This window comes from Glycine soja, chromosome 1 (assembly GCF_004193775.1).
Source record: "Glycine soja cultivar W05 chromosome 1, ASM419377v2, whole genome shotgun sequence".
Classification (NCBI taxonomy): domain Eukaryota; kingdom Viridiplantae; phylum Streptophyta; class Magnoliopsida; order Fabales; family Fabaceae; genus Glycine; species Glycine soja.
The window spans coordinates 49,457,361-49,482,002 of record NC_041002.1 but is presented as its reverse complement, the minus strand read 5'-3'; the positions used below and the strand labels follow the sequence as shown (position 1 = coordinate 49,482,002).

The 24,642-nt window shown below is 33.6% G+C and overlaps 3 protein-coding genes across 8 annotated transcripts; 2 read left to right on the top strand and 1 right to left on the bottom strand.

The window, feature by feature from the left end:
• The first annotated feature begins 1,815 nt into the window (after positions 1-1,815).
• On the top strand, positions 1,816-7,389 carry LOC114418589. 6 transcript variants are annotated; one of them, XM_028384037.1, is made up of 7 exons: positions 1,818-2,007; positions 2,441-2,590; positions 2,985-3,026; positions 4,562-4,892; positions 5,545-5,598; positions 5,698-5,877; positions 6,451-7,389. In XM_028384037.1, exons 4-7 carry the CDS (start codon positions 4,650-4,652, stop codon positions 7,087-7,089), a joined length of 1,116 nt encoding a protein of 371 aa, XP_028239838.1. In that variant the 5' UTR covers positions 1,818-2,007; positions 2,441-2,590; positions 2,985-3,026; positions 4,562-4,649; the 3' UTR covers positions 7,090-7,389. The 6 variants fall into 6 exon arrangements, with proteins under 6 accessions (XP_028239843.1, XP_028239838.1, XP_028239823.1 ...); XM_028384042.1 differs by lacking the exon at positions 2,985-3,026 and having other exon boundaries at positions 1,816-2,007; positions 6,457-7,389; XM_028384022.1 differs by lacking the exon at positions 2,985-3,026 and having other exon boundaries at positions 1,819-2,007.
• A 14,053-nt stretch (positions 7,390-21,442) lies between these two features.
• Positions 21,443-22,848, top strand: LOC114405506. The gene is made up of 3 exons (XM_028368004.1): positions 21,443-21,520; positions 21,598-22,002; positions 22,085-22,848. Exons 2-3 carry the CDS (start codon positions 21,733-21,735, stop codon positions 22,748-22,750), a joined length of 936 nt encoding a protein of 311 aa, XP_028223805.1. The 5' UTR covers positions 21,443-21,520; positions 21,598-21,732; the 3' UTR covers positions 22,751-22,848.
• A 154-nt stretch (positions 22,849-23,002) lies between these two features.
• Positions 23,003-24,264, bottom strand: LOC114391872. Its single transcript, XM_028352900.1, has 2 exons — positions 23,994-24,264; positions 23,003-23,841 (listed from the first exon to the last, which is right to left on the bottom strand). Exons 1-2 carry the CDS (start codon positions 24,262-24,264, stop codon positions 23,003-23,005), a joined length of 1,110 nt encoding a protein of 369 aa, XP_028208701.1.
• Positions 24,265-24,642: the final 378 nt, after the last annotated feature.

Sequence of the window (24,642 nt, the reverse complement as noted above, 5' to 3'; positions counted from 1 at the left end):
TGTAAATTGCAGAAAACCCACCAAGAGGGAAAATCTTGTGAAAATTGATTAGCATTTAGCACCATCAAAAAATAGAGATATTGAACCAGGTGGAAGATGCTAGAAAATCCAATCATACCACCTAGTGCACCTTTACCTCTTCAAAAAATAGAGATATTGGCACCTTTACCCACATAATATGCCTTTTATTTTGGCCTTAAATATGTGGATAAAGCATGACCCAAGTTCATGAGGGTCACTTCGAGAAAAATCTGACGTAAAGACTATCGGTTGGAAGCTACCAGAATGTCCAATTACTAATTGCCAAAAGCTAAAAATAAAGCAATGGATACTTTTATGTTGAATGACCACGTACATAGAATGAAATAATGTGCTGTCTCAAAACAATCCCAATTCTTTGATGATAAGTTTTTTTCCAAAATTGAAAGATTAACCCTTCAACTTGTAGGAAATAAGTCACGAGGGAAATGTAAGAAACTATGTTGGGTTACAAGTGTGAGGTGAAGTTCCACTTCGGGTAGAAGTGTAAAGGTTGAGCACCATATAAGTGAGGAGAAGACCCATAAACCTGAGCCTTAAGGTTTTGGGTTAGAGTGTGGTGTCAGGTCTTCTTATGTGGTGACTCGTGGCCCACAGGTGTACTCCTCGAATCTCCCCAACAATTGGTATCAGAGTCGATGGTTCAAGTTGGTCACCAGCTCGGACGAGTATGCAAGTACCGCAGGTGGTGGCTCGTGGTCCACAGATGTACCCCTCAAATTTCCCCCAACAATTAGTATCAGAGCCGATGGTTCGACCAGGTTCCGGCTCATACGAGTATGCAAGTACCGCAGGTGGTCAGAATGACTAGCGGCACAGCGTGCCCCGCAGGTGAAGTGGGGTGGCCAGAATGGCTAGCGGGCAAGGCAAGTACCGCAGGTGGTCATGGCTATACTCGTGGATGATAAAAGACTTCCGCTCGAGGGGAAGACTACGATGTGGAAGGAGGAGATGTGTAGTGTGAGGTGAAGTCCCAGTGGAAAGGTTGAGCATCATATAAGTGGGGAGAAGACTCATAAACCTGAGCCTTAAGGTTTTGGGTTAGAGTGTGGTGTCAGGTTTCCTTATGAGGTGGCTCGTGGTCCACATGTGTACCCCTCGAATCTCCCCAACAATTGGTATCAGAGCCGATGGTTCAAGTTGGTGACCGGCTCAGACAAGTATGCAAGTACCGCAGGTAGCCAGAATGGCTAGCGGCACAGTGTGCCTCGCAGGTGAAGCGGGGTGGCCAGAATGGCTAACGGACAGGAAAAGTACTACAGGTGGCCATGGCTATACTCGTGGATGATAAAGACTTCCGCTCGAGGGAGAGACTACCATGTGGAAGAGACTCACACTTGAGGGGGAGATGTGTTGGGTTACAAGTGTGAGATGAAGTCTCACTTCGGGTAGAAGTGAAAAGGTTGAGCACCATATAAGTGAGGAGAAGACCCATAAACCTGAGCCTTAAGATTTTGGGTTAGAATGTGGTGTCAGGTCTTCTTATGTGGTGACACCTGGCCCACAAGTATACCCCTCGAATCTCCCCAACAAAACTATAGGTAAAAAAGAGGATATTAGTTCTGAGCAAGAAGATTCAGAGCAACTTGAGTTAAATGTATGTTTCTCACAATGAAAACAAACACTTGAGTTTGGAAATTGGTGGCAGGCAGCCCTTTGGAATAGTAACATATATGTTAAGTAGAATTTATATTTAAAGAAATAATACGATAAATCTATATTTTATTTTTAGTACAACTCCATAAGATCCAAGGTGAAATCAATTTTACAAGATAAGATGCAACATGGAATCAGTTTCACTAGAAATAGCCTAATTTCTGCAACGAAACAGAGCAAGAACTAAATATGAACACAGAAGAGACCATGAGAGCTTCAACAAGACACGTAGCTCCCTATCTGGGAAATGACGTGACCAACTTCTTCGATTAATCCAATCTTTTTATACGGCATGCTACCATCGTATTAATGGTATGGCTGCTACAATTTTTTTTTTTTAAATTTGTTTCTAAATCATTTTATTTTAAGCTTTTAGATAAGTATTAAAATATTTTTTATGTTTATTCATAAGTTTATTAAATGTCTTTTCCTTTATTTTTTTTCCTGAACTCTTATGGGATATCTGCTGGCACTCAAAGAGGTGGATTATCTCTTTCCAACAATAATTTTTCATACACGATCACCAATTAAATTCTTGATCATAAGCTTAAGAGTCCAAATCCGAGCAACTTGAACTAATTGTGGGTGTCTTTTTCTCTATTTACTGCTTTAATTATTGACATATATATTAATGAATGGATATTGGATTGATGTTTTTTCTTGGATATGTTTTTGTTCGATATATAATGGATTGATGTTACCTTAATACACATATATGTATATCTCTTGACGCTTTACGTGGCAGGTCGAGGACGCCTTCATTGCCACCTATGTTATGCATCCTCTTCAAACTCACACTCTTCATACATAATTAGATACATTGGTTGCGCGCTCTTCCTCGTTTCCTTTGTCTTTCTCTTTCGGCTTTTTCCATCCCTTCCTTTCTGCATGCAGTGTAAGTGCTGGGTACTCTCTTCCTTGCCAATAAATTTGTTTGTTACACATCACCTTCATTACTTTTTTTTCACATGGTTTTGCTTGATTATTTTGGAATTATATGTTACATTTGAAAGTTTTAATCTTCTATTTTCTTTGACTAGTTGGTTCCTCGGATTTGAGTTTTCAGTTCAAACCTAAGTTTTGTTTTCATGTTTTGATTATTTGGGCTTTCTTCATTTCTTTAAAAGATCATTTCTTTTTTTTATTAATGGTCGACAATATTACAAATTATGCCCGTGGATGGTTTGTTTCATTATATTAACGTTTTTATTTTTTTGTTTTGCATTTATCACATTTAACCCTATTCTATCAATGGTTATTTGTGGAGGTGTTTGTGCTATTTTGTGCAGCTATAAGCATTTGCTGAATGCCCAATGTGAAATGCTGATACAGTTAAGAATTCCCTGTTGTTGTCATTGCCATAATCTACTTTGGCTTCTCATTGGTGTTCTTCTCATCGGTAGCACTAATAGACATGCAGAGGGGTTTGTTTGGGTTTTTTTTTTATTATGTTTTCTTGTTCCTCTCTCTCTTCTGCTCTGAGTAGATTCTTTAAAAATTGGTTTAGAGTTCTGGTATACTTTTCACTGATGTGTTTTCTGATTCTGGAAGTGGGTTCATTCTTTTACTAATTCATGAATCCATTAAGCACATCCAGTTGAAGACTCTCAGAAATGGGTTTCTGTGGTGCCCTTTGCTCAATTGGCATTATTACTGTATGTTGACCATTGGATTCTGAATTTGGGTTCATCTAACACAAAAAAATTCTGCCAATTGTGCAGTCAGTTAAGGGGTTTTAAGGGAAAATGGGGAGACATTGGTCTGAGAATAAGTAGCCATAAAATAAGTATCACTATTCACTAATGTGGTATATGTATCTTGAGCAAATACACTTTGACCTTTTGGGAAAAAAGGCATTCGTTTTGTAAGCATGGGATTCAGTATTCTGCTTAAGTAAATATACACAATTCAATCAACTGTAGGAATAGTTTTCGTGAAACATTCATCTTCATAAATATTTTATTTAAAATACTAGCTTTCTGTAGGGGTGTCCAGTGCTCTATGGAAGGTTGATTTGAAAATGTGTCCAAGTCAAAAACAGAACAAAATTTGATTTTTTTATAATGTGTCATCATTAAAGAAGGAAACTTGCACCTCTGTATGCATGTCACTGTGTATGTGTGCCTTGATCAGTAGGAAACTACTCGTATTTCCAGTTGTAACTTCCATGGAAGCTTGTAAGATTATGATCTTATATTTGCTGTTCATATTGCCAAATTGTTTTAGCTGTAGGCTGCGCATTTGAATTAGGGATAAATGTCTTCTCCACCATGGAAACACTAGGAAAAGTTAGTTGTTTGATTAGAGTTGGTAGTTCAAATCAAGACTGGTTGCTAAAACTGAGGCTAAGAATTTGAATTTATTTTGAATTTTCAGTATATTTCTTCAAGTGATAAACTGTTAGGAATTAGGCACGGGAAAATTAGTTAGAGGGATAGTTAGTTAAAGACTTAAAGGGATCATCTTGATAAATAGTGGGAGTATGGAAAAAGGAGGCATTCTGTCTTGTATCATTTGAGAGAACTAAGAAGTATCACTGATGTGAAAGGAGAAATCCTTGGAGGAAAAGGAGAATTCTTTCTCCTATATTCTGTTCAATATCATTCAAGCAATAAAATTAATTGTGGGGTTCCTAATGTTGACATTGAAAGCCATCAAGTTTTTTTAAAAGCTTTTAAGTTGTAATGTAAGATGGATTTCTTATTTCTAACATGAAGTCTTAGAGTTGCACCATTGTCATCTAAGGTCTGTGCTTAAATCTATTTAGTCCAGTGAAGATATACAATTTCCCACTTATTTGTTTGCACCATAGCTGATTAATCCTCAATAATTAATAATTTTTCACATGGATTTATTGATTTTGCAGGATGCTGTGATAAACTGTGTTAGAGCAACATCATGGAACTTTTCAACATGTAATGATTAAGAAGGAAGATCATTCATTTAACTGATTAATGGCACTGATTTCCGAGCTACTGGCTAACACAATACTCTTGGTGATGAGGCATTTTTCTCTACTTAGACTGGCATGCTTGTTTGGTATCAGAATCGCATTAACTGTCATATATACTTGGACGGAGTTGATCGGAACAACAATTAGCTTCCATGCAAACATAATATTAAGAATTATCACATGGACATTTGGGCTTATCTCCCTGCCTGCAAGAGTTGTGTATGCCTTTCAAAGGGAGAGGCAGGTTAGTTATCATTCTGTGTTTTCTTTTATTATGATATTTGCCCCTTGCATAATGCAATTCGATTTTCCTTAAATTAAAATATGTTTAATTTGCAATTACAAGCTTTGATATCGGCTTAATACAATTCATTTTGCTCGAAATATCAGAGATAATAGAATTCCAACACTATCCCTTTCATAGAGCTGAAGGATGGTATAGCTCTGGCAAGAACTTGTGCTTAATGAATAGGGTTTAGGTGTTGATTTTATTTTTTATTTTTCCATTTGCACCAAGGATATCCTCCAACTGATAGTCAGAGACTAATTTCTTTCGAGGCGTAGAAATCACCAAAATGAGTTGCCTCTTTCAATAAAGTTTTTTCCATATACATCATCAAGAATCGAACCCCTAACAACATGCTTAAGTGGGTTTAGGTGTTGATTGAAGTATGAAGATCTAGCACTAAATATAGTTTAAGATCAAATTAATTTAACTTACCATTGGAGCAAGAAGAGGAAGGCTGTTACTATCAAATAAAAGTGAGGTTGCTCTTGGTTTTAAAGAGATGGGAGAAGGAAAGTATAAAGAAAAGAGGCTGGGAGAAAAGGCAGAAAACTATAGGGAAGCATACCTTTGATAGGCTAAAGTACATGTGATTTTTTTGTTTTATTAGGTTCGCAAATGTTGTTGCCTGTTACCAAGAAAGGGGAAAGGAATTGGGGATGGGGTAAGTTGGTGCCATTGGAGTGGTCTCCACATTTTATTCTTCTCCCTAATCATGAAGTTTATCTTATTTTAGATCCAATGGTGTTATGTTGTTATGCAGCTGGAACAAAAACTACATGAAATGCAGATAGAGTTGGAGAATTTAGTGTGGGATAAGAAGGAACTACAAGAACATTTTAAAATGGCTGTCAAAGAGCGCAAAATGATGGAGATGCTACTAGTGGAGCTTGAAGAGGAGCATGATATGGCCATTGAAAAAATTGAAAAGTTAGAGGGAAAGGTAAAATTTATCGCTTGTTTGATGCTACTTGCTGAAAGACTTTTACTGTTGAGCTTATGATAAGGTGAACTTGCTAAATCCTTAATAAAATTAAATTCTTGAGAACTTTTCCTTTTATGATTTTTTGTTCAATATACATTGCACTTAAAAGTCTAATAGATTAACAAAGTGGCAGACACCAGGGCAACTGTTTTTAATTTATATCCTAGTAGTGGTTTTTTAGCTCCAGAGAATTATAATAATTTATTTTTTTACTTCCTGGAAGTTATAAACTGAAAATACATTTTAAAAGAGGCTTCAAAAACAATGTTAACTGTACCTAGTTGTATAGACTTGGCTTCTAGTTGTGGCTGACACTGAATAACAAGCAAAATGGTAATATCTGCAATCATCAGAAATGTAAGTATTTGATGGTTGATAAGATTAACATGTATTTAGCCAAAGTCAGATAAAATTTTACTAGAAAATACCATCCATATTCAGTAACATGTCATGCATTTCTGTAATTATATCAATGTGCAGATAGCTTTTTCTCATTTGATTCTTTGTTTGTCACTTATATCTCCTTGACAGTTGCAGGATCAGACAAATGAAAATCTTCGGCTGAAAGAAATTCAAGGAAAGAGATACTGGAGCTCCAAAGATCAAAGCAACAGCGACAGAGTCCAAACCATCAATGACAGCAACTACAACATTTCTCATCCTATACTCTCACTGAACTCCAACTACAACGGGAGTGGAATCTCTCTTCAGGATCTTATAATGTGCAAAGATATTTGGGAAGATGAGAGCAAAACCAGAAGTGAGTTGCTTAAACTCTTAAAAGCAGTACCAAAGTCCGGGCCAGTAGTTAAGTCCAAAACGAGCGAAGCACTAGACTACCATCGAGACGTAGCTCTTTCACAATCTCTCTTCAGTGCCATTATGTCACTTGTGGTTGGAGTCACTGTGTGGGAAGCTGAGGACCCTTGCACGCCTCTTGTGGTGGCTCTCTTTGCCGTAGTAGGCATGTCCTTGAAGAGTGTGGTGCAGTTTTTCTCCACCATTAGAAATAAACCTGCATCTGATGCTGTTGCTCTTTTAAGCTTCAATTGGTTTATTCTTGGCACTCTAACCTACCCTACCTTACCAAGGGTTGCTCGCATGCTGGCTCCACTAGTGTTACGCCTTATGGACCAAACCATGACACCTGGTTCGGTCTCCTTTCCATAGCTTGACACTGCTTTTTTCTTTTCTGTTGTGTTATATTATGTGCTGTATAATCTGAATTTTGTGTCCTTTTTTACTGTGGTGTGCGTTTCTTATTGCTTGTACAATACGAGGAATCTCTGTAATTTAGTTGTCTGTGTTGTGATATTCTGTTTTTTCTGTTTCCAGCTCACAAACATGAAAGGGAGATAGGAAATCAGTTTTTGTTTTCTTCACCATTTTTTCAGAGTTCAGTGAGCTATTGTTTTTGTTAACTTTGATCAATGTTCTGCTGGATTATTTAAGGATCATGCAGGTTCGATATGTTTACTTATATAGATATAGAGATATATACAAAGGGAGAGAAGAAGGAAAAAGTTATTTTATGATATTGTTATATTGTTTATCTAGTTTTTTTATCCTATAATACACTTTTTGTTCCCTCGTCTGATTTTTTTGTAAAGTTTGATTTGATAAGTTTAAAAAGTTTTACTTTGTCTTTAAAATGCCTCTATTAGGAGAAATTATTAAGTAATTTTAGGCCTCTACGTGTTCATGTCCCAACCAATGTTTATATAACACATTCAAATTTCACAATTCAAGAGAAAGAATTAATAGAAACCATGGTAGTTTATGACTAACTAATAATTTCTCCTCTGATAGACCAATATGATCCTTTTGTTAGTCATATGCACTAACAGTGTTAATTTTAGTTCATGTAAAAAAAAAAATTAAGTTAACGAAAAAAATCAATTTGGTCTAACATAGCTGCTTTACAAGATCAAATTGAAAGTTTTTAATCTTAAGAAACTAATCTGAAACTAGAAAATAAGAGACCTATGATGTATTTTAGACTTTCTTTTACAATATTAATATTTTTAGCTATCTCTTTTTATCATATCATTGATCAATCATGTTATTTTACAATTCGTTCTTTTCTTTATCTCTTTATTATATACAACACAATTCCTCCTGTCATATCACTTTCATAAAATGAGAAGACTTAAATGAATCCAAATCCATCATTTAATTTTGTGATACCTCAATTTGTGGCTTTTAGGATGAGGTGCTGAAAGTAATGCATCAGTTAACCTTTACCAAAACCGTCAACGTCTAAGAGTTAGGATTTGCTTGTACTTTACAAGCGTTAAAAGTTCAGGGCTCTATCCAAATTTTTGCAATAAAAATGTTTAGTTAGTTTAGAATTTCCAAAAGGCAATGGCACATTGACACCTGTTAGGCTGGGATATGGGGTCCCATATGAAGGATACATTTTTTTCTTGATTGCTGTATTATGAGGAAATGTGGTAGTTGCACACCTTTAAGACTCTTTATGGTAGGCCTAATTAAAGCAGCATGAGAAAATGTGGCATAAGGATTGCCTAGTGTTGTAAGCATATCATATGTCTATCTAGATCATTCCACCCCCACTTTGCCACTCCTGTCACCATCTTTCTAATATTGAATTAAGAAGTGGATGGTCCTCGAGGGACCAAGTTTTTTTGGATTGATTTGTCCTTACAACGTCAACGATCTATTTTTGTAGGGATAAAGAAAGCACACATATATGAAGTCGGAGTTAGTTTTTTTTTTCTCTTTTATTTTTTAAATCAAGCATATGCCTTTATATTCCAATTGAAGCATGTGCTCTGTGTTGGGACACTTATCCATGAAAGGTGATGATGAAGGGATTTGATTGAACAAATAACATTGTCGTATGTACCCCATTTTGCAAATAAAATATAACCCTTATGCTGTTAGAATAACATGAAGGTCTTCTAGTTATGTGCAACCTACTCTACTTTTGGCATATATTCTATTTCTGTATGGTCTAGTATCTTTGAATCAGAAAGCACTGTCTAGTGGTAGCTATGGAGTCTGAACTTAGCACCCACAACACAAGTTTTACCACGATTTCAACAACAATAAATAAGTAGACAACGCTTTTTCTTTTCTTCTCTATTGAACATAGACATGTACTTATGCATGTTCACTGAGAGAATCTCCAATACTAAACGATTGGAGACATTAATCTTTTTATTTTAAATGCTAACAGGTGCCCACTGCCCTTTTTTTTATTAGGAAAGTTTACTCTTGTGATTTCTCATGCAACTCTAATATAATCTTCAATAAATAAAAAATTTCTATTTATTGCATCCTAATTTCTAGATTAACGCTTGATAAAAAAAGAATGGGAGAAAAATTGTTTTATTTGTTATAAAAATTCAAATATCTTTGTAATAAAGTATCATTTATTTATTTTTCTATATTTTCCAATCAGTCATCGAACCACACACTCATTCAAGAATCAATGGTTTAGGTGGGATCAAATCCGTTTTAATAACATATATTTTTTAACATTTTAATATAATATCCTAGTAATATTAAATAAAAAATAATATAATGTTCATAAATTGAAAATAATAAAAAATAAATTTCAGTGTCATAAGTAGGAAAGTTCAGTACACTTATTTCAATGCAAGTCTTCCTCATGTTCACATATATTTTTGGCGGTGCTCCCACGATAGTGACATTCTAACAATTTTTTGTTATCAAGATGAATAAACTTGGACCGTCATGTATTGCTGGTACTCTGCTATGGTGTTGCCCCATATGGTGTAGGAAAGGCAATGCCCATTTGCTATTTTCTAATCCATTCACCGTCTATGGACATCTAACTCCTTAATTTGCTAGAACATGCAAAGGGAAAGGTTCATTTATGCCCTCTTGTTAGTTGCTACTACACATTGTATGGTGGATCACAAAGGGAGAAGCCAATAGTGTCTCAAATAATATTGGTTACATTTGTGTCTCAATTCAAACTTAACATAGAAAAGGACAAAAAAATTACCGTATTACAATTAAACACATTAGAGTCGTATGTTTAGTTTTACTCATATTTCAGTTGAAATGTTTTAGCAAACCCCATGTTTTATAAAATGCTTGTGACTTATTAGAGATTAAAAACAAATGTAGTGTTTAGTCGGGTGACGAAAACCCATTGGATTGGAATTGCACTAGTCAGTGATTTTCTTCCTCTAATACATATTGGATCGCGTGTCTTTCGATTTCGATTGAAATTTTTTGTCTCGTAGCGAAGTCTTCAAGTACAATCCATCCAAATTAGATTACTAAACTATAAAAATAACAAATTATATCATTTAAAAAACATTTTAGCTCGTAAATTTACTCATAAATCCACTGTTTGAACTGACCAAAATAAATCCTTAAAAATTTGGATTTAGATGGTCTTAATTATTTTTTTGTCTAAATCACACTGAAATTTAGAGACAATTTTGCTTGAATTAAATAATTTTTTTGAGTATTTAATATAAATATACACTTAAAAATAAAAATCTGATTAAAATGAAACAATCTCACATTAGGGTTTTTTTTTCTTTGATCTTAACTCATAAATAGCAAGTTATACGACACAGTCTATGGACTTAGGTTCATTTATCCAACTCCACCTGGGGGCTGAGCTTAGAGTTTTCTATTGGTTTGGACGCCACAATAGAAAAATTTAGATTGAAGAAAGAAAGACTCCATCACAATGGTTGCAAGTTGCAATTGCAATAAGAAAAGAAAAAAGAGAGGACAAAAGAACTACCTCGGGAACCAGATTGAATTCTTACATCCCCTTCAACTACAAATATAGAAAGCAAAAGCAAGACATAATAATTCTCTCCCTTTGCGCCTTTCAAGCATTTAGAAACATAAATTATTAGTTGATTAGAGAATATCCCAGCACGCCTTTCACACAAAAAGGATTCAAATCTTTATCTGCCCAAATTGTCAAAAGTTGATCAACCCATCAGGCAATGAAAATATTACAATAACATAAAAGTGACTTTTTCCTCATGCAATTGTCCCTATTTTTTTTTTTTCCTGAAACTGCACTGCTTCTTTCCTAAATAGTTAATTTTTTCATTTATTATTTGTGGATACCGTGTGTGTTGGATTTTTTTTATATATAACCGTGTGTGTTGGATTTTTTTTATATATAACCGTGTGTGTTGGATTTTTTTATAACCGTGTGTTGGATTTTTTATTTTTTTTTATAACCGTGTGTGTTGGATTAGTTATAAAATAAATCATTTCAATATCATTATAGATACAATAACTTTGTAATTGATTATATGAAATGTATGTTTAAATAGGATAAGGAAAAAGTGATTTCAAGATAATTTATTTTATTTACTTTATTTAAAGATTTTCTTTATAATAAACTTACAAAAAAGATGTATGCAGAAGTGATTATTTATATTAGTTTATTTTGTATTTTAAATAATCAATTGTAAAGAATAAATAAAAAAACTTAAACTTTAACTAAAAAAAATAACAGTTAATTTTTAATCATAAATTTTGTTTGGAAGATGAATGACATGATTTAGGTTTGACTATTTCGATCTAAGTTTAGTTAGTCTCAATATGGTATAACTTATAATGTGTTTGGATAACAAACAAGAATTAATTTTATTCCATAAAATTATGGTGACATCATAAAAAAAATAGAAGTAATTATTTATTGTTTTACCTTCATCATGAAAAATTAATTGATTATTTTCTAACATAAATATAATCCAAACACACTATTAGTCGTTGAAACACTTCAACACTAACATTCTAACTCGGATTAAAGAATGCTCAGCATTTGCCTATACACTGTTCGGTCAAGACGCTGCATACAATGGATGAAACATAAATTGGATTTGTAGATAATTTGTCATTGGGATTTCCTGGTGGCAAGGTAGTTAGGTTTATAAAAGATTTTTATGTTTCAAGGGTCAAGGGATCAAGGCAATAGTTTGGAATATAATGAAGTAGGATTAATGCTGATATTGGTCCCATTTGTCCAACTTGAACTAATCTTTAAAATATAGGTTATCAATTTAACCTAAACTATATATTTTTTCAACTTTATCAAATTAGAATTATTAAAATATTTTAATATTTTCTATTTTTGTAAAAAAAAAAACAGATAAATTAAGAAAGGATCAAAATTATTTTGATATAGTTTCCACACACATATTCAACAACGACATGGACAAATCTATGACTATGCCACTATAATCGATTATTTCAATTTAAGTCGCAAATCTCAAGCAAGGACAACATAAATAATCCATCATGTATATATATAATTGATTGAAAATGTAATAGATCATTTAAGGGCATTTTAGGAAGTTAGTTTGGAAAACATCTTCACCCAGAAGAACATTATGCTTGATTCTTCATCGACGATTATGAATGGGTAAAGGGTAACAAGATCCATAAATATATTTGAATTGGACATTCATTTCCTGTTGTCATTTATTTGGTAGTAACTAATGAAAAGGTGTTTGAAGAACATAATTTAATGAATATCATTTATTTTTTATTGTTTATTACTAGTGAGTTTCAAAGTGCAACTAGTACCAGATCTCACCTTCTTTGAATGATGCAGACCTACTAACAAATTGCAATAGGGTGGATGTTCCCACCGGAATGGTGGATCAAGTGCAAAATTAGAGATATAAAGTGGATTAAATGGTTAAAGGTGAAAGGAAGAAGAAGAAAGTTAAGGATTTGATTATTCTAACTAATAGAATTAACATTTTAACTATTAACATTTATCTATAAAAAAAAATATACAACATCAAATGCATGTGCATATGATGGAGGAAAATTTTAAGAGACTCTTGTATTTATTATATGACTTTGTGAGAAACTTAAGTTCAGGATGACTTTAAATAGTGCACCAATGTTGTAGTTTATTTGATTTATTATGATTGTGTTCCCACGCATTCTTATGAACTAACTTCTCTAAAGTGAATAACTCACTTTAAAAGATAAAGTAAGTAATTCTTAAGTATTAAAGTTATAAGGATTCACACACTATTTAACCAATTAAATTAAATTTCTTAGTAGATAAAATAATTAATTTGAATATTTTTTGGAAAAAAAATCAATAATTATTTTATACACATTCACAACAAATTATAAATGTAATGAAATACAATATGATAATTTTCATCTCAACAATTGATTTTATTTATTCTACTTTTGATCACTTTTTGAATAGAATCTATTTTCTGAAAGATCTCAGCTTTCATGCGTTGGTGGATCTTCAAGATCCTTTCGATAACCTATGTTGTGTTGAAAGAATATCTATGTGAAAAGATAATTCAATTTCTATTCCGTTAGTATTCTCTATTAATATTAAATTCGTTTTAGTTAGTGATTTTGACTCACTTAATCCTTTCTTTCTGATAAACTATCTTATTTTACATTTTGTCTCTGTGAACCGAGGAGGAAGAGAACTCAACGACAAGAGGATTATAACATAAGAAAAACAAAATATCTCAATTTACACCATTAAAGACTATTAACCAACTAAAAAAAAATATCAAAATTGAAAAGGTCATTTAACTCATTTTCTCTCGAAGGTTATAACATGACTAATTGGTTGGCAATTTTGTCTTATAGTAATTTATTATGTTACTTCGTTAAATGGTTTTCTTGTTAATTTGTGAGAAATTATTATTTTTAGACTTTTGTGGTATTTTTTTTATATATATTTTTATAATATATTAGTTTAGTAAGATCTCACCTTCCTATATAAAAGAAAGAAAAGAATATACAAAAATTAATAAAAATAATAGACATCTTTTTAAGAGAAAGGTTTTCAAATATACAAACTCTTACCCTCAATCTCAATTCTAATCATAATTAATTTTGTAAAATTAAAATCTTCTCAAGCTAAATTTATGAATATTCCTTATCTCCCTCCAACGTCTCTTCCTTCAATCGGGTGATGTATACCCAATCCATTATTGTGACTTGCCTACCTTCTTAAATTAGATCTCTTAACCAATCCATCGCTTTTGACTTACCAAAAACTTGCAAGCACAGTCCACCATAACTAATGATATATGTAGCCATCTTCCCATCTAACTCACATCCCATTTTTTTTTCTCTTTGATATACTTGTCAACTTTGGCACAGTGGAGCCCAGCCAATTCATCACTCAAATCTTGCCTAACTCTCATTGACTATATATATAAAAACACAGCCTTAAAATTTTTTTTTTCCTTCAAATAGCACAAATAAATCAAAGTCCATAGAATATAATTTTTTTTCTCATATATAACTAAGAATTTTGTTAATTAGTGTTCTTAGACATCAATTAAGAAACTAAAAAAGTATTTATTATAAAAATTATAGAAAAATGTAAAAAAAAATGTTATAAATAATAAAAGAATTATGTATTTTAATAAATTATTTATTTTTTGATTTTTTAACCAATATCTTATCTTAAAAACATTTGTTAGTATTTATGGTCGACCAAACGGCAAACAGTATACAAAGTGCAGCCCAAAGTGGCGTCGGCTAAACCAAACGTTACGGTAAATGCAATGAAAGTCCAACAATGAAAAGTGTGAAAATGGGCTCAGAAAACACGTTTGCACTTTGTAGTGGCAGAAACACACGCACGTGCAGCCACGTACTTCAGCAAATGGTTTTATGGCATCACTTCAGTAAATCTTTCCAAATCCATGTCCAAATTTTCACGTCTCTCCCTGCCGCGCTTTCTTTCTTCTCCAGAAAAAAATATATATATATAAATCACTTGCACAGTATTCATCGCATCAGCGAGCGCGTGTTCCGCCACGTGTCCGTATCTCCTTCGTCTGTGGTCTTTATAAATAACACCTCGCTAACCCAATCTTCACCCGTTCACCACATATAGTGTGGGTTGGGGTTAGCTTCGCGATTCTTATTTCTCTCTTTAACTCTCTCTCTCTCTCGTCCTCGCGGATGGAGAGAGAGAAAGTAAGAGAGAAAGAGCGGTGGTTGGTGGTTTTGGTTTGGTGAAGTTCGATTCGATGCGATGCGATTGCGTTGGGGATTTTGATTCTCTCTCTCTCACTGTGCGGTCTCTAATTCGCTTGGTGCAGGTCGGGAACCGGTTTTCGCGCGGAATGGAGGAACGGTCGCCGGCGGCGAATTGGATCCCGCCTTGCATCAACTGAATCGGAGGCCGCGGTGAAGCTTTGCCTCGTTTTCCGCTCAGATCTCATCTCCGAGATTCTACCACCAGTATTTTTTAAATTTATTTTAATCTCTGCTTATCAGATCCGAAACGCTTCTAGATTTAAGTTTATCGTCTCTATGCAGAAAGTGTGATTTATGCGGTAGATCCCGATGCATAGAATCTACATCTAAGAGAAATAGTTTTAGTTAAAAAGCTTCTGATGTGCTTTTTCCTTGTTTGGATTTTTACTTGACCTGCTTCCTTTCATTGATTAATAATCAAGCTGAAATTTTTGATATTTGAGAACTGAAATAAATAATCTTGGATTTATTACAATAATGAATTTACTGTATCGGTATAGGTTAAGCTAATTGAGGTGATTGCGATTCGATTGGGAAAAAAAAACATTTTTTAGGTTTTCTGATGGTTTTTGAGCCTTGGTTGAATTGAATTGCATGCCACGGTTGCAAGTGTTTTATGTGATGCATTCCATTGCGATGCTTGTGCTTATTCTGGTTCGAGCTATTTTATATTGTTTGATATTGCTTTTAGAACAGAAGGCTTCAAGTCTATGAAGCATTTGTAAGTGAATTGTGTAGCAGGAATTGATGACCTGTTTGGGGCATGATTTGAGTATCTGGCTCTCTGTGTAACTAGCTTCTAGACATAGAAACCCAAGTTAAGACTTGAGGATGGCTTCAAATTGCATACTAGCTATGTCAAAGCAGTTGATCTTGTTTGTGTCCATTCGCCTTGAGATTGATTTGAATGTTTGATTTATAAAGCAATGGGACTTTCATATATCAAAATGCTTCGCGACTTCAGTCAATTTATTTCTAAAATCATGTGAATTGAAGTAACATTTTCCTGTTGTAGCTTAAGATGAATATATCCCATGCGGATAGTATTTATTACTCTACCTGGTTCTAACACTTATCCAATAAAAACCTGATCTTCATCTTCTAATATGTTGTCAAATAAGAACTTTGAGAAACCCACTTGTGTAACCGAGAGTTCTTATTATTTCTGGGATGGGGCAGTGGCCTCAAGGATATCTTTTTATGATTATGAGAAATTAAGAATGTGATTGAAAGTCTAGAAGAGATTTACTTATTCTATGTTTCTTGCCAGTTATGGTGCATTGATTGTTTGTTTCTTTTTTCTCAGTTAACAGACTGCTAACTTTATTAATTCATTTACTTTGTCTTGTCTTGTAAGTTAGAAGAAATTATGAATGCTAAGTTAACCTATTTGTTCTGATGTATGATGTTTTTCTGATCATTGGATCTCGGACTAATTAATTCTTCAATGATTGATGCATAATACTATAACACATAGCAGGTTGGCCGCTATTCTAAAGTTGTGAAATACACATGGAATAATTTATACTCCACATTTATAAATGCTGAAAATAAAACCCACACTTTTAAGATATTTATATGATTAAAAATCAGGAATTGAAGCTTAATAATACTTTATGTGAGTGATGTCAATAACAATAGAGAGAACAGAGCAGGGTCACAGACTAAAAAGAGAACAGAAGTGAGCAGGTAGCAGAGGTCTTTGCTTTGCTAGAAAATGCTGAAAGATGCCGGGATACATGTTGGAGAAAAGTGAGTGTTTGTCCAGAGAATGATATAAAGGATTAGAGTGAACTGAACAGAGGTTGCAGAGGCGGGTAGGAAAATGCTGGAAATCACCAGAGAAGAACGGTGTTCGTCTAGGGAGACAACACAAAGTTATGTCACTGAAAGCATAGGGTTTCAGTTTGAACCTTTTGCTTTAATGAAAGGGGATGAGAAATAATTATGTGTCTGCCCCCTAAACAGCTGTAAATGATGTTATTTAGTGCAGTGAAATTGGATTTTTGATGCTGTTACCTGTCAAGCCACCTGCGATTTTGTTATTCAAACCACTATAGAGGTGATGACCGCTGCATTGCCAAACTGTAATGCAGGTTCTTCTATGTAGCGTCAAATGGTGTGACACCATGCCATGATATAGTGGCATGATCTAGCACTATTGACGTCTGTGGATTTGTGTGTTAGTTATGTATCGTATGGAAAAATGCCTAGATACATAATTTCCAAAAGACTAGTTTGTTTCCTTTTGTGTATGGTGTTTTTGTTTTTTAATTACATATTACTGTAATACACATGGTCTGCAGCGAGCCGGAGTATCTATGCAAGTATGTTGTTGGCCTGATCTTTAAAAATAAATCCTCGTGGAAACATAAACATAAATTACTTTTACCTTGTGTTTGGATTAGGAGTTTCAAAATTCCAGAGAATTTAAAATACTTAAAATTTGAATTGTTTTGATTTTAATTTTTTTCATTTTTCAAATGTTTTGTTTGGATGAATCAAGTCAAATTTTTTTAATTTTAAATTATTTATTTGGATAAAGTAATTCAATTTTTTTCATATGTAAAATTTTAATTTTATGTTTTAAATAGATGAAATTTTAATACTAAATTTTATAAAAAACAAATACAATCTAATTTTGAAATATTAATTAAAAAATATTTTTTAATTTTTAATAATTTAAAAATATAAAATATTGATAATTTCAACTAGGATTGTTTTGTCTGACCATAATCAGTGATGTTTTTAATTGTTAGTTGAGGTTATTTTTTGGTTAACGTTGGTTGATTCTATTTTTTAGTCGATGTTGGCTAGGGTTTTTTTACCAACATCGGTTAGGGTTTGTTTTGGCCGACACCGGTTATGATCTTTTCGAACGACATTGATCAAGACTATTTTTAGCCAACGTCTGCTTAAAAATTTTAGCAGGTGTTGACAAAAAAATCTACCCAGTATCGGTTAAAAAATAACTTGGTCGATGCCAACCAATAGAACCTACTTGATGTCGGTTGAAAAACATCATTGGTCAACGTTGATCGAAAAATCCCTAGTTGAAGTTGGCTAAAAAATAGCTTCGACCAATGTCGGACAAAAAACCCTACCTAACATCGGCTATAAAATAGTCTTGGTTGATGTTGGTTAAAAAATAGTTTTGACCGATGTCGATCAAAACATTCTAGTGGATGTCGATTGTAAGAACCTAGTCGATGTCAACTAAAAATAGTCATACCTGATGTCTGTCAAAAATACGTAACTTGTGTTAGTAGAAAAAACCCTAGCCAACATCAACCAAAAACCTAACTAATGTGGTTAAGAAATAGATTTGGTTGATGTCAGCCAGAAAGCAATAGTCGATATCAGCAAAAAAAAAATCCTAACCGACATTGGCTAAGAAAATCTAATTGACATCAGTCAAAACACCCTAGCTAACATCGGCTGAAAAATAACCCTAGCCGATATTGACTAAAAAAATAACTTTGGCTGATGTTGGCTGGAAAAACCTAGATGATGTCGGCTGAAAAACCCTAGCAGATGTCTACTCAAAAGTTAGTCATGACCAATGTCAGTAGAAGAAATCTAGCCAACGTCGGCAAAAAAAAATCATTGGTGTGACATCAATTGAAAAAAACCTGGATGACAACAGCAAAAAAAATCCTTGGCCAACGTCAGCAAAAAATTCCCATGAACGACGTCAGTGAAAAATTATCTCTAACCAACATCATCTAAAAAAAATCTTAGTCAATATCAGCAAAAAATAGTTTTGGTTGACATCATACAAAAAATTTTGATCGAAAAAATCTCGGCCAACGTCGGTGAAAAACAACTCATGTTGATGTCGGCCGTAAAAACTTTGATCACCCGTAGTTGCGAGTGTTGAGTGAGAAAGAGTCGTGAGCAACAACGTGAGTTAATGTGAACATCTTTGGAAAAAGAATTTCAAATTCTATATTTTTTGAGAGAATTTTAAATCTCACTATTTTAGTCAATCAAAATTATTCATAAAAATATCAAAAATTAAATCTTCTTTCAAATATTCTATCCAAACAAGCTATTTTATTATGAATCATTCTAAATTCTTTGAAAAAATGAATTTCCTTACTGAATTAATCCATTCAAACACACTATTATAATTTAATTATAGAAAAAAAAAAATTTCCCCATGCATATGTGGAAATGCCCTAAACACTTCTCTCTCATAGTGTGTGTTTTCTAGATTTTTTTTTTTTACATATAAAAATAGTCAATATTGTTAAGATATTTATAATATTTTGAGAGGTTTATTTTAACTTGTTCCTTCAAATTTCTCTCTCTTAGTAGCCGTCTTGTTCTTTTAATTTGAACTATCTCTTGACATTATGGTGTTATGAAACACTACTATCATGTTAAGATAGAAATTTGTCATTCCATAGTGAAAATTTGATATCTAAATTTGCTCTGAATAAAATGGAGGGTTGGAGATTATTTGGAGAAGACCCTTATTGGCTGGCAGCTCTTCAGACTATGATCACAGTCCTTGATATAATAATATAAGCAATATCACTTCACTCTTTTTTGTCTTTTAATGATAATAAATATATCCTATTAGCACGTGAATTTTATGAGCATGTAAGAATTTGATGTTCCTACGTATTTTTGTGAATATCGTGTGAACTCTAAATTAAAAGGTTTCTTTTTTATACAGAAAATGGTCTTATACAGTATTTTTAGTACGGCTTCTGATTCTTTAGAGGTGTAACATTTGATTTCTCGTGTTACTATCTGGATTTCGGTTGATATGATTTACAGTTGAAAATTATTCTTTTCGGCTAAAAGATGCACGAAAGAGTTGAATTAATGCAAGATATTTCCTGTTGTTTGTTTAGGAGGAAAGGTTTATGTACTTTTATTTTTAAAATTGAATATGATTTACAGTTGAAAATTATTCTTTTCGGCTAAAAGATGCACGAAAGAGTTGAATTAATGCAAGATATTTCCTGTATGTTGTTTGTTTAGGAGGAAAGGTTTATTTTTAAAATTGAATAATGATATATAAATACCTCGTTATTTTAAATACCTTTTTAATATTTTTTATTTTTTTTATCACATTATAAATTTTATTATATTTATATATTTTTCTCTCTATGTATTAAATAACATAATAGGTTCTCATGTAACTTTTTTTAAAATTATGTTGTCCTATTTTATAAATGTTTTCAAAGTTATGAGCCATTGAATCGGTTGACACACGTGGTAGGAGTATGTATTTCTTAACCAAGTGATGTGAATTTCTAACATATCTTTGGGTATAAAATAAATCGTATTAGAAGAAAAATATTTATATTATATGTTCTTATTATCTTTGATTAAGATTAATCACTGTTTTAGATGGAGATTATTTTATACCAATACTTAACAAAAATAAATATATTCATATTTTATACATGATTTTGAAATTATGTGACAATGAATTTGAACGTTATATTTCAAGCAAAGAGCTGTGCTTTATGTTTGGTTGGACAGTATATTGAATTTCTCTAAAGTTTAGAGGGTAAAATGCACAAATTTCAACTCTGTATTATAATATAATGGTATAGTAGTACAAAAAGAGCTAATATTTCTAAAGGTTTGTTTTAACTAATTTAATACTTCATTCAGAAATTATGTGGCACTGAATTCAAACGTCATATTTCAACCAACGAGTTGTGCTTTACGTTTGGCTGGAGGATATATTGAATTTCTCTAAAGTTTAGAGGGTAAAATGCACAAATTTTAACCCTTTATTATAATATAATGATATAGTAATACAGAAAGAGTTAATATTTTTAGAGGTTTGTTTTAACTAACTCAATACTTTTTTTTCCTTTATATATAACAAATGAATGAATTTCCTTTAGATTCAAATATAAGTGTTTTTAAATGTATGATAGATTAAAATATAAGCATATTTTGAATAATTTTACTTTATTTGAATGAAATATGATTTTCTTAAATAGTCATGTGACTACCAAATAAGAATTAGTCTTTTAGTTGTGTGATTTAGATTTAAAGTTCTCAAAGTTTTAAGATGATAATTGTTCATAGGCAACCAACAAGGGCTTGAAAGATTTGCTCGAGCTTGGATCTTAAGATTCATAGGAGGCGTGATGTTTATTGATAAAAGCAGCAAAAGGATGCCAATGAGATATTTGCAATTTTTGAGAGACCTTAGAGAGTGCAGCACTTATGCATGGGGAGCTGCTCTTCTGGGTAACCTTTATAGAGAGATGTGCATCGCAACAGACTATCATGCTAAATCAATAGGCGGTTTCACTCTCTTGATTCAGTTATGGGCATGGGAACGATGCCCAACGTTAGCCCCGTCAGTTATTCCTCCACAACAACAAAACGCGCCACTTGCTTACAGGTATACTTTCCTTTAATATTTTGAATTGATAATTAATAAATTTGGTTGCTTGATGTTAATCATTATTATATGTAACATCTTATTTTGTTATTTGGTTTTTTGTGAAGATGGTTGGGAGGTGAATTGCATCACATAGGCAATGACAATTTACTTGAGTTTCGTCGTAAATTAGATGTCATGAAACGCGACGAGGTAATAATTTTGACATTTGTTTATTAAATGATGTTCTAATTGTTACTTAATTTATTAAATTTAACTTTTATATGCAGTTTGTTTGGGTCCCTTATGCTGGACATGTGGAAATGAATTTGAGTCAAGTTTATTTTATTGGGTCTGTATTATGGACATGTATCGTACCACTTATTTGTTTTCAAAAAGTGGAATGGCACTAGCCGGATAGAGTCATGCGACAGTTTGGAATGCAACAACCTATTCTGGGCCCAGTAATGCAACCCGAAAACATACATGACTTGACCTTAAAGGGAAAAGAAGGAAGAAATTGGATGCGACTAATGCAACCCGCGCTTAATGAATGGAATAGTCGCTATGAAAGGAGAGTAGAACAAACGCCGCCACAAACAGGGACCCTTAGTCTGAACTCTGAATATATGAGGTGGTACAGGCGTAAGACAAAAGTTTATGTCGACCCAAAACATGCAAGAAGAGGACTATTGGTATAAATTGTTCATTATAATTTAGAAAATAATGTTGCGTTGAAGATTATTTTAATAACTATTCCTTTCTTTTTTTATGCAGGGTGAAATCGCGGAAACACTACATTTTATGGTGTCGCCTGTTGGGAGAAGGGTTTGTACTTTTGATGATTTACTGCCATGTATCGAGAAGATCACTCTTATATCTGAAGAAGAGGATAGGATACTTGAGGCACATCAAGATGCTCCCCCTTCTCAGCCACAATTTGAACATCAGCAGTTTAATATACTACAGCGAAGTGTGGAGACTCGAGGCTTAGGGCGACGTCGGCAAACTGTGGATGCAGCACTGTACAGTTTGCCTCCGATGCCAGAACGAGAACATGGAATGTATTACACACCACCGGTATTCACCCAAGAACCATCGCAGATGGCGCCGATGTATTCATACCCACATGATTTCCAATCAGGGTACAGTATGACAGGCATATTTGGATCCTCTCCTCCTTCAGGGGGGACTCCTTCATTCACCCAAAATAATGAACTACCGACCCCAAATGCTCCACTTGGTGGTCCGTGGAATGTACCTGGAAATATACCCGACATGAATGACTTATTGGGGGTCGATTTACGTCATGATTTCTCTGCCGAGGCTGACGAAGTGGATGAAAGGGGGAATCTTAGAAGAAGAAACCCTGATAGGGCAGCTAGGAATTGGGATCGGCCATGTGGGACATCGTCGCGACATCACAGACATAGTCATGATTGATTAATAATGGGTTTACATTGTATTGTTTTTTTCCATGTACTTTGTATTGTTTTTTTTTTCATGTTTTAACAATGTCATGTACTTTGTATGGTTGTTTTCATGTTAATTTTATATTATTGTTACTTTAACGTTCAATCTTATCGTGCAATGCTTTTAAAATAAATTACGATAATGTCACTGACACATAAATGTGTTTAAGAATAACAAAAAAAGAAGTAAACATTTCATTATCATATGATCTAATACATGACATCAACAACTGCCTTGTTGAGATTGCAATGGACAATTACGTCGGTTGTGTCCTACTGTCCCACATCTGCCACACTTGTAGCGACTTTGCGATGGCTCCCTCCAATCCATTTCATTTCTTAATCGTGTTGATCTTGGCCTTCCTTTTTTGTCACGAATAAAACTTGGATCAGGCACAAGTGTCCACGGGTCATCAGATGGGACAATCGCATCGTCATTCCCAAGAGGCCACCATTGTGCAGAGTAAGCATGTAATATGTAGTCATTTGTGTACACAACATCTATATATTGATAGAAGTTGATGCTAACAGTACCACACGCAGCAATGATATGAGAGCACGGATAGTGGTAAGTAGTAAATTGTCCACATTGACAGTAGCGCTCATTCAAGTTAACTGTCCATTTATGTCCACCTCGTTGAGTCATAGGGTCGAAAGCCTCCTCAACCTCAAATATTGTTCTCTGAATATCATATGTCCGAACAATGTGAGAACAAGCCTTTTCTTGATTTTCCCGAAGTTTTTTCATGACGTGTGAGCAATATATTTGACCATCGCGTATTTCCCTTTGTGCTTGACGACCACGATCAACAAAATACTTTCGACACCTGCTGTATGTTGACTTCACAAGGGCAGTTATTGGTACATTGCGACATCCCTTAAAAACTTTATTTACACATTCCAATAGATTGGTTGTCATATGACCGTATCTACGGCCTTCTTTGTCATATGCCATTGTCCATTTTTCTTTTGAGATCTTCCCAATCCATGCTTTTACTGGGGGACTTAGCTCACAAAATTTATCAAAATTTCTATCAAAAATATGCTTACACGGGGTGTATCCTGCACATAATAAATTATCCACATTAGTCAAATTTGCATAATAAATAACATATATGTTATATATGAAATAATATATTTTAGATATGAAATGTTACCTAATTTTTTTAACATTTCTTTTTGTTTCCCATTCTTAAATTTGTGATTAAAATTACTTGCAATGTGGCGCACGCAATACACATGATACGCATGAGGAGGTTGCCACCCAAGTGCTTCATTCGCAACAGCTGACTTTATACTTGCATGACGATCAGGAATGAGACAGATACCATCTTTATCTGTGACATGTTCACGCAAGTGTGTCAAAAACCATGACCACGCTGTTAATGTTTCCCCCTCAACCACAGCGAATGCAAGTGGAAGAAAATGACTATTTCCATCTTGTGTTGTTGCAATTAACAGCGTACCGCGATACTTCCCATACATGAATGTACCATCAACTTGTATGACTGGTTTGCAATATTTAAAAGCCTCTTTGCATTGACCGAAGGTCCAAAAGACTCGATGGAATTGTCGGTGTTCACAGCTGACAGTATTGCCAACAACAAAATCATCATCACAAATTTGATAATACGATCCTGGCGAATGATTTTGCATGTGTTTCAGCCATGACGGAAGAACGACATAAGACTCATCCTAGTCGCCATATTCAATTGTTATTGCCTTTTGCTTTGCCTTCCACGCTTTCCTGTACGAAATGTTGTAATTAAACATTCCATTGATCCTCTCTTGAATCAAAGAAATCTTGAGTGACGGATCTTCTTTGATCATCCCTATAAAAATAAGTACAAAAAATTATTGTAC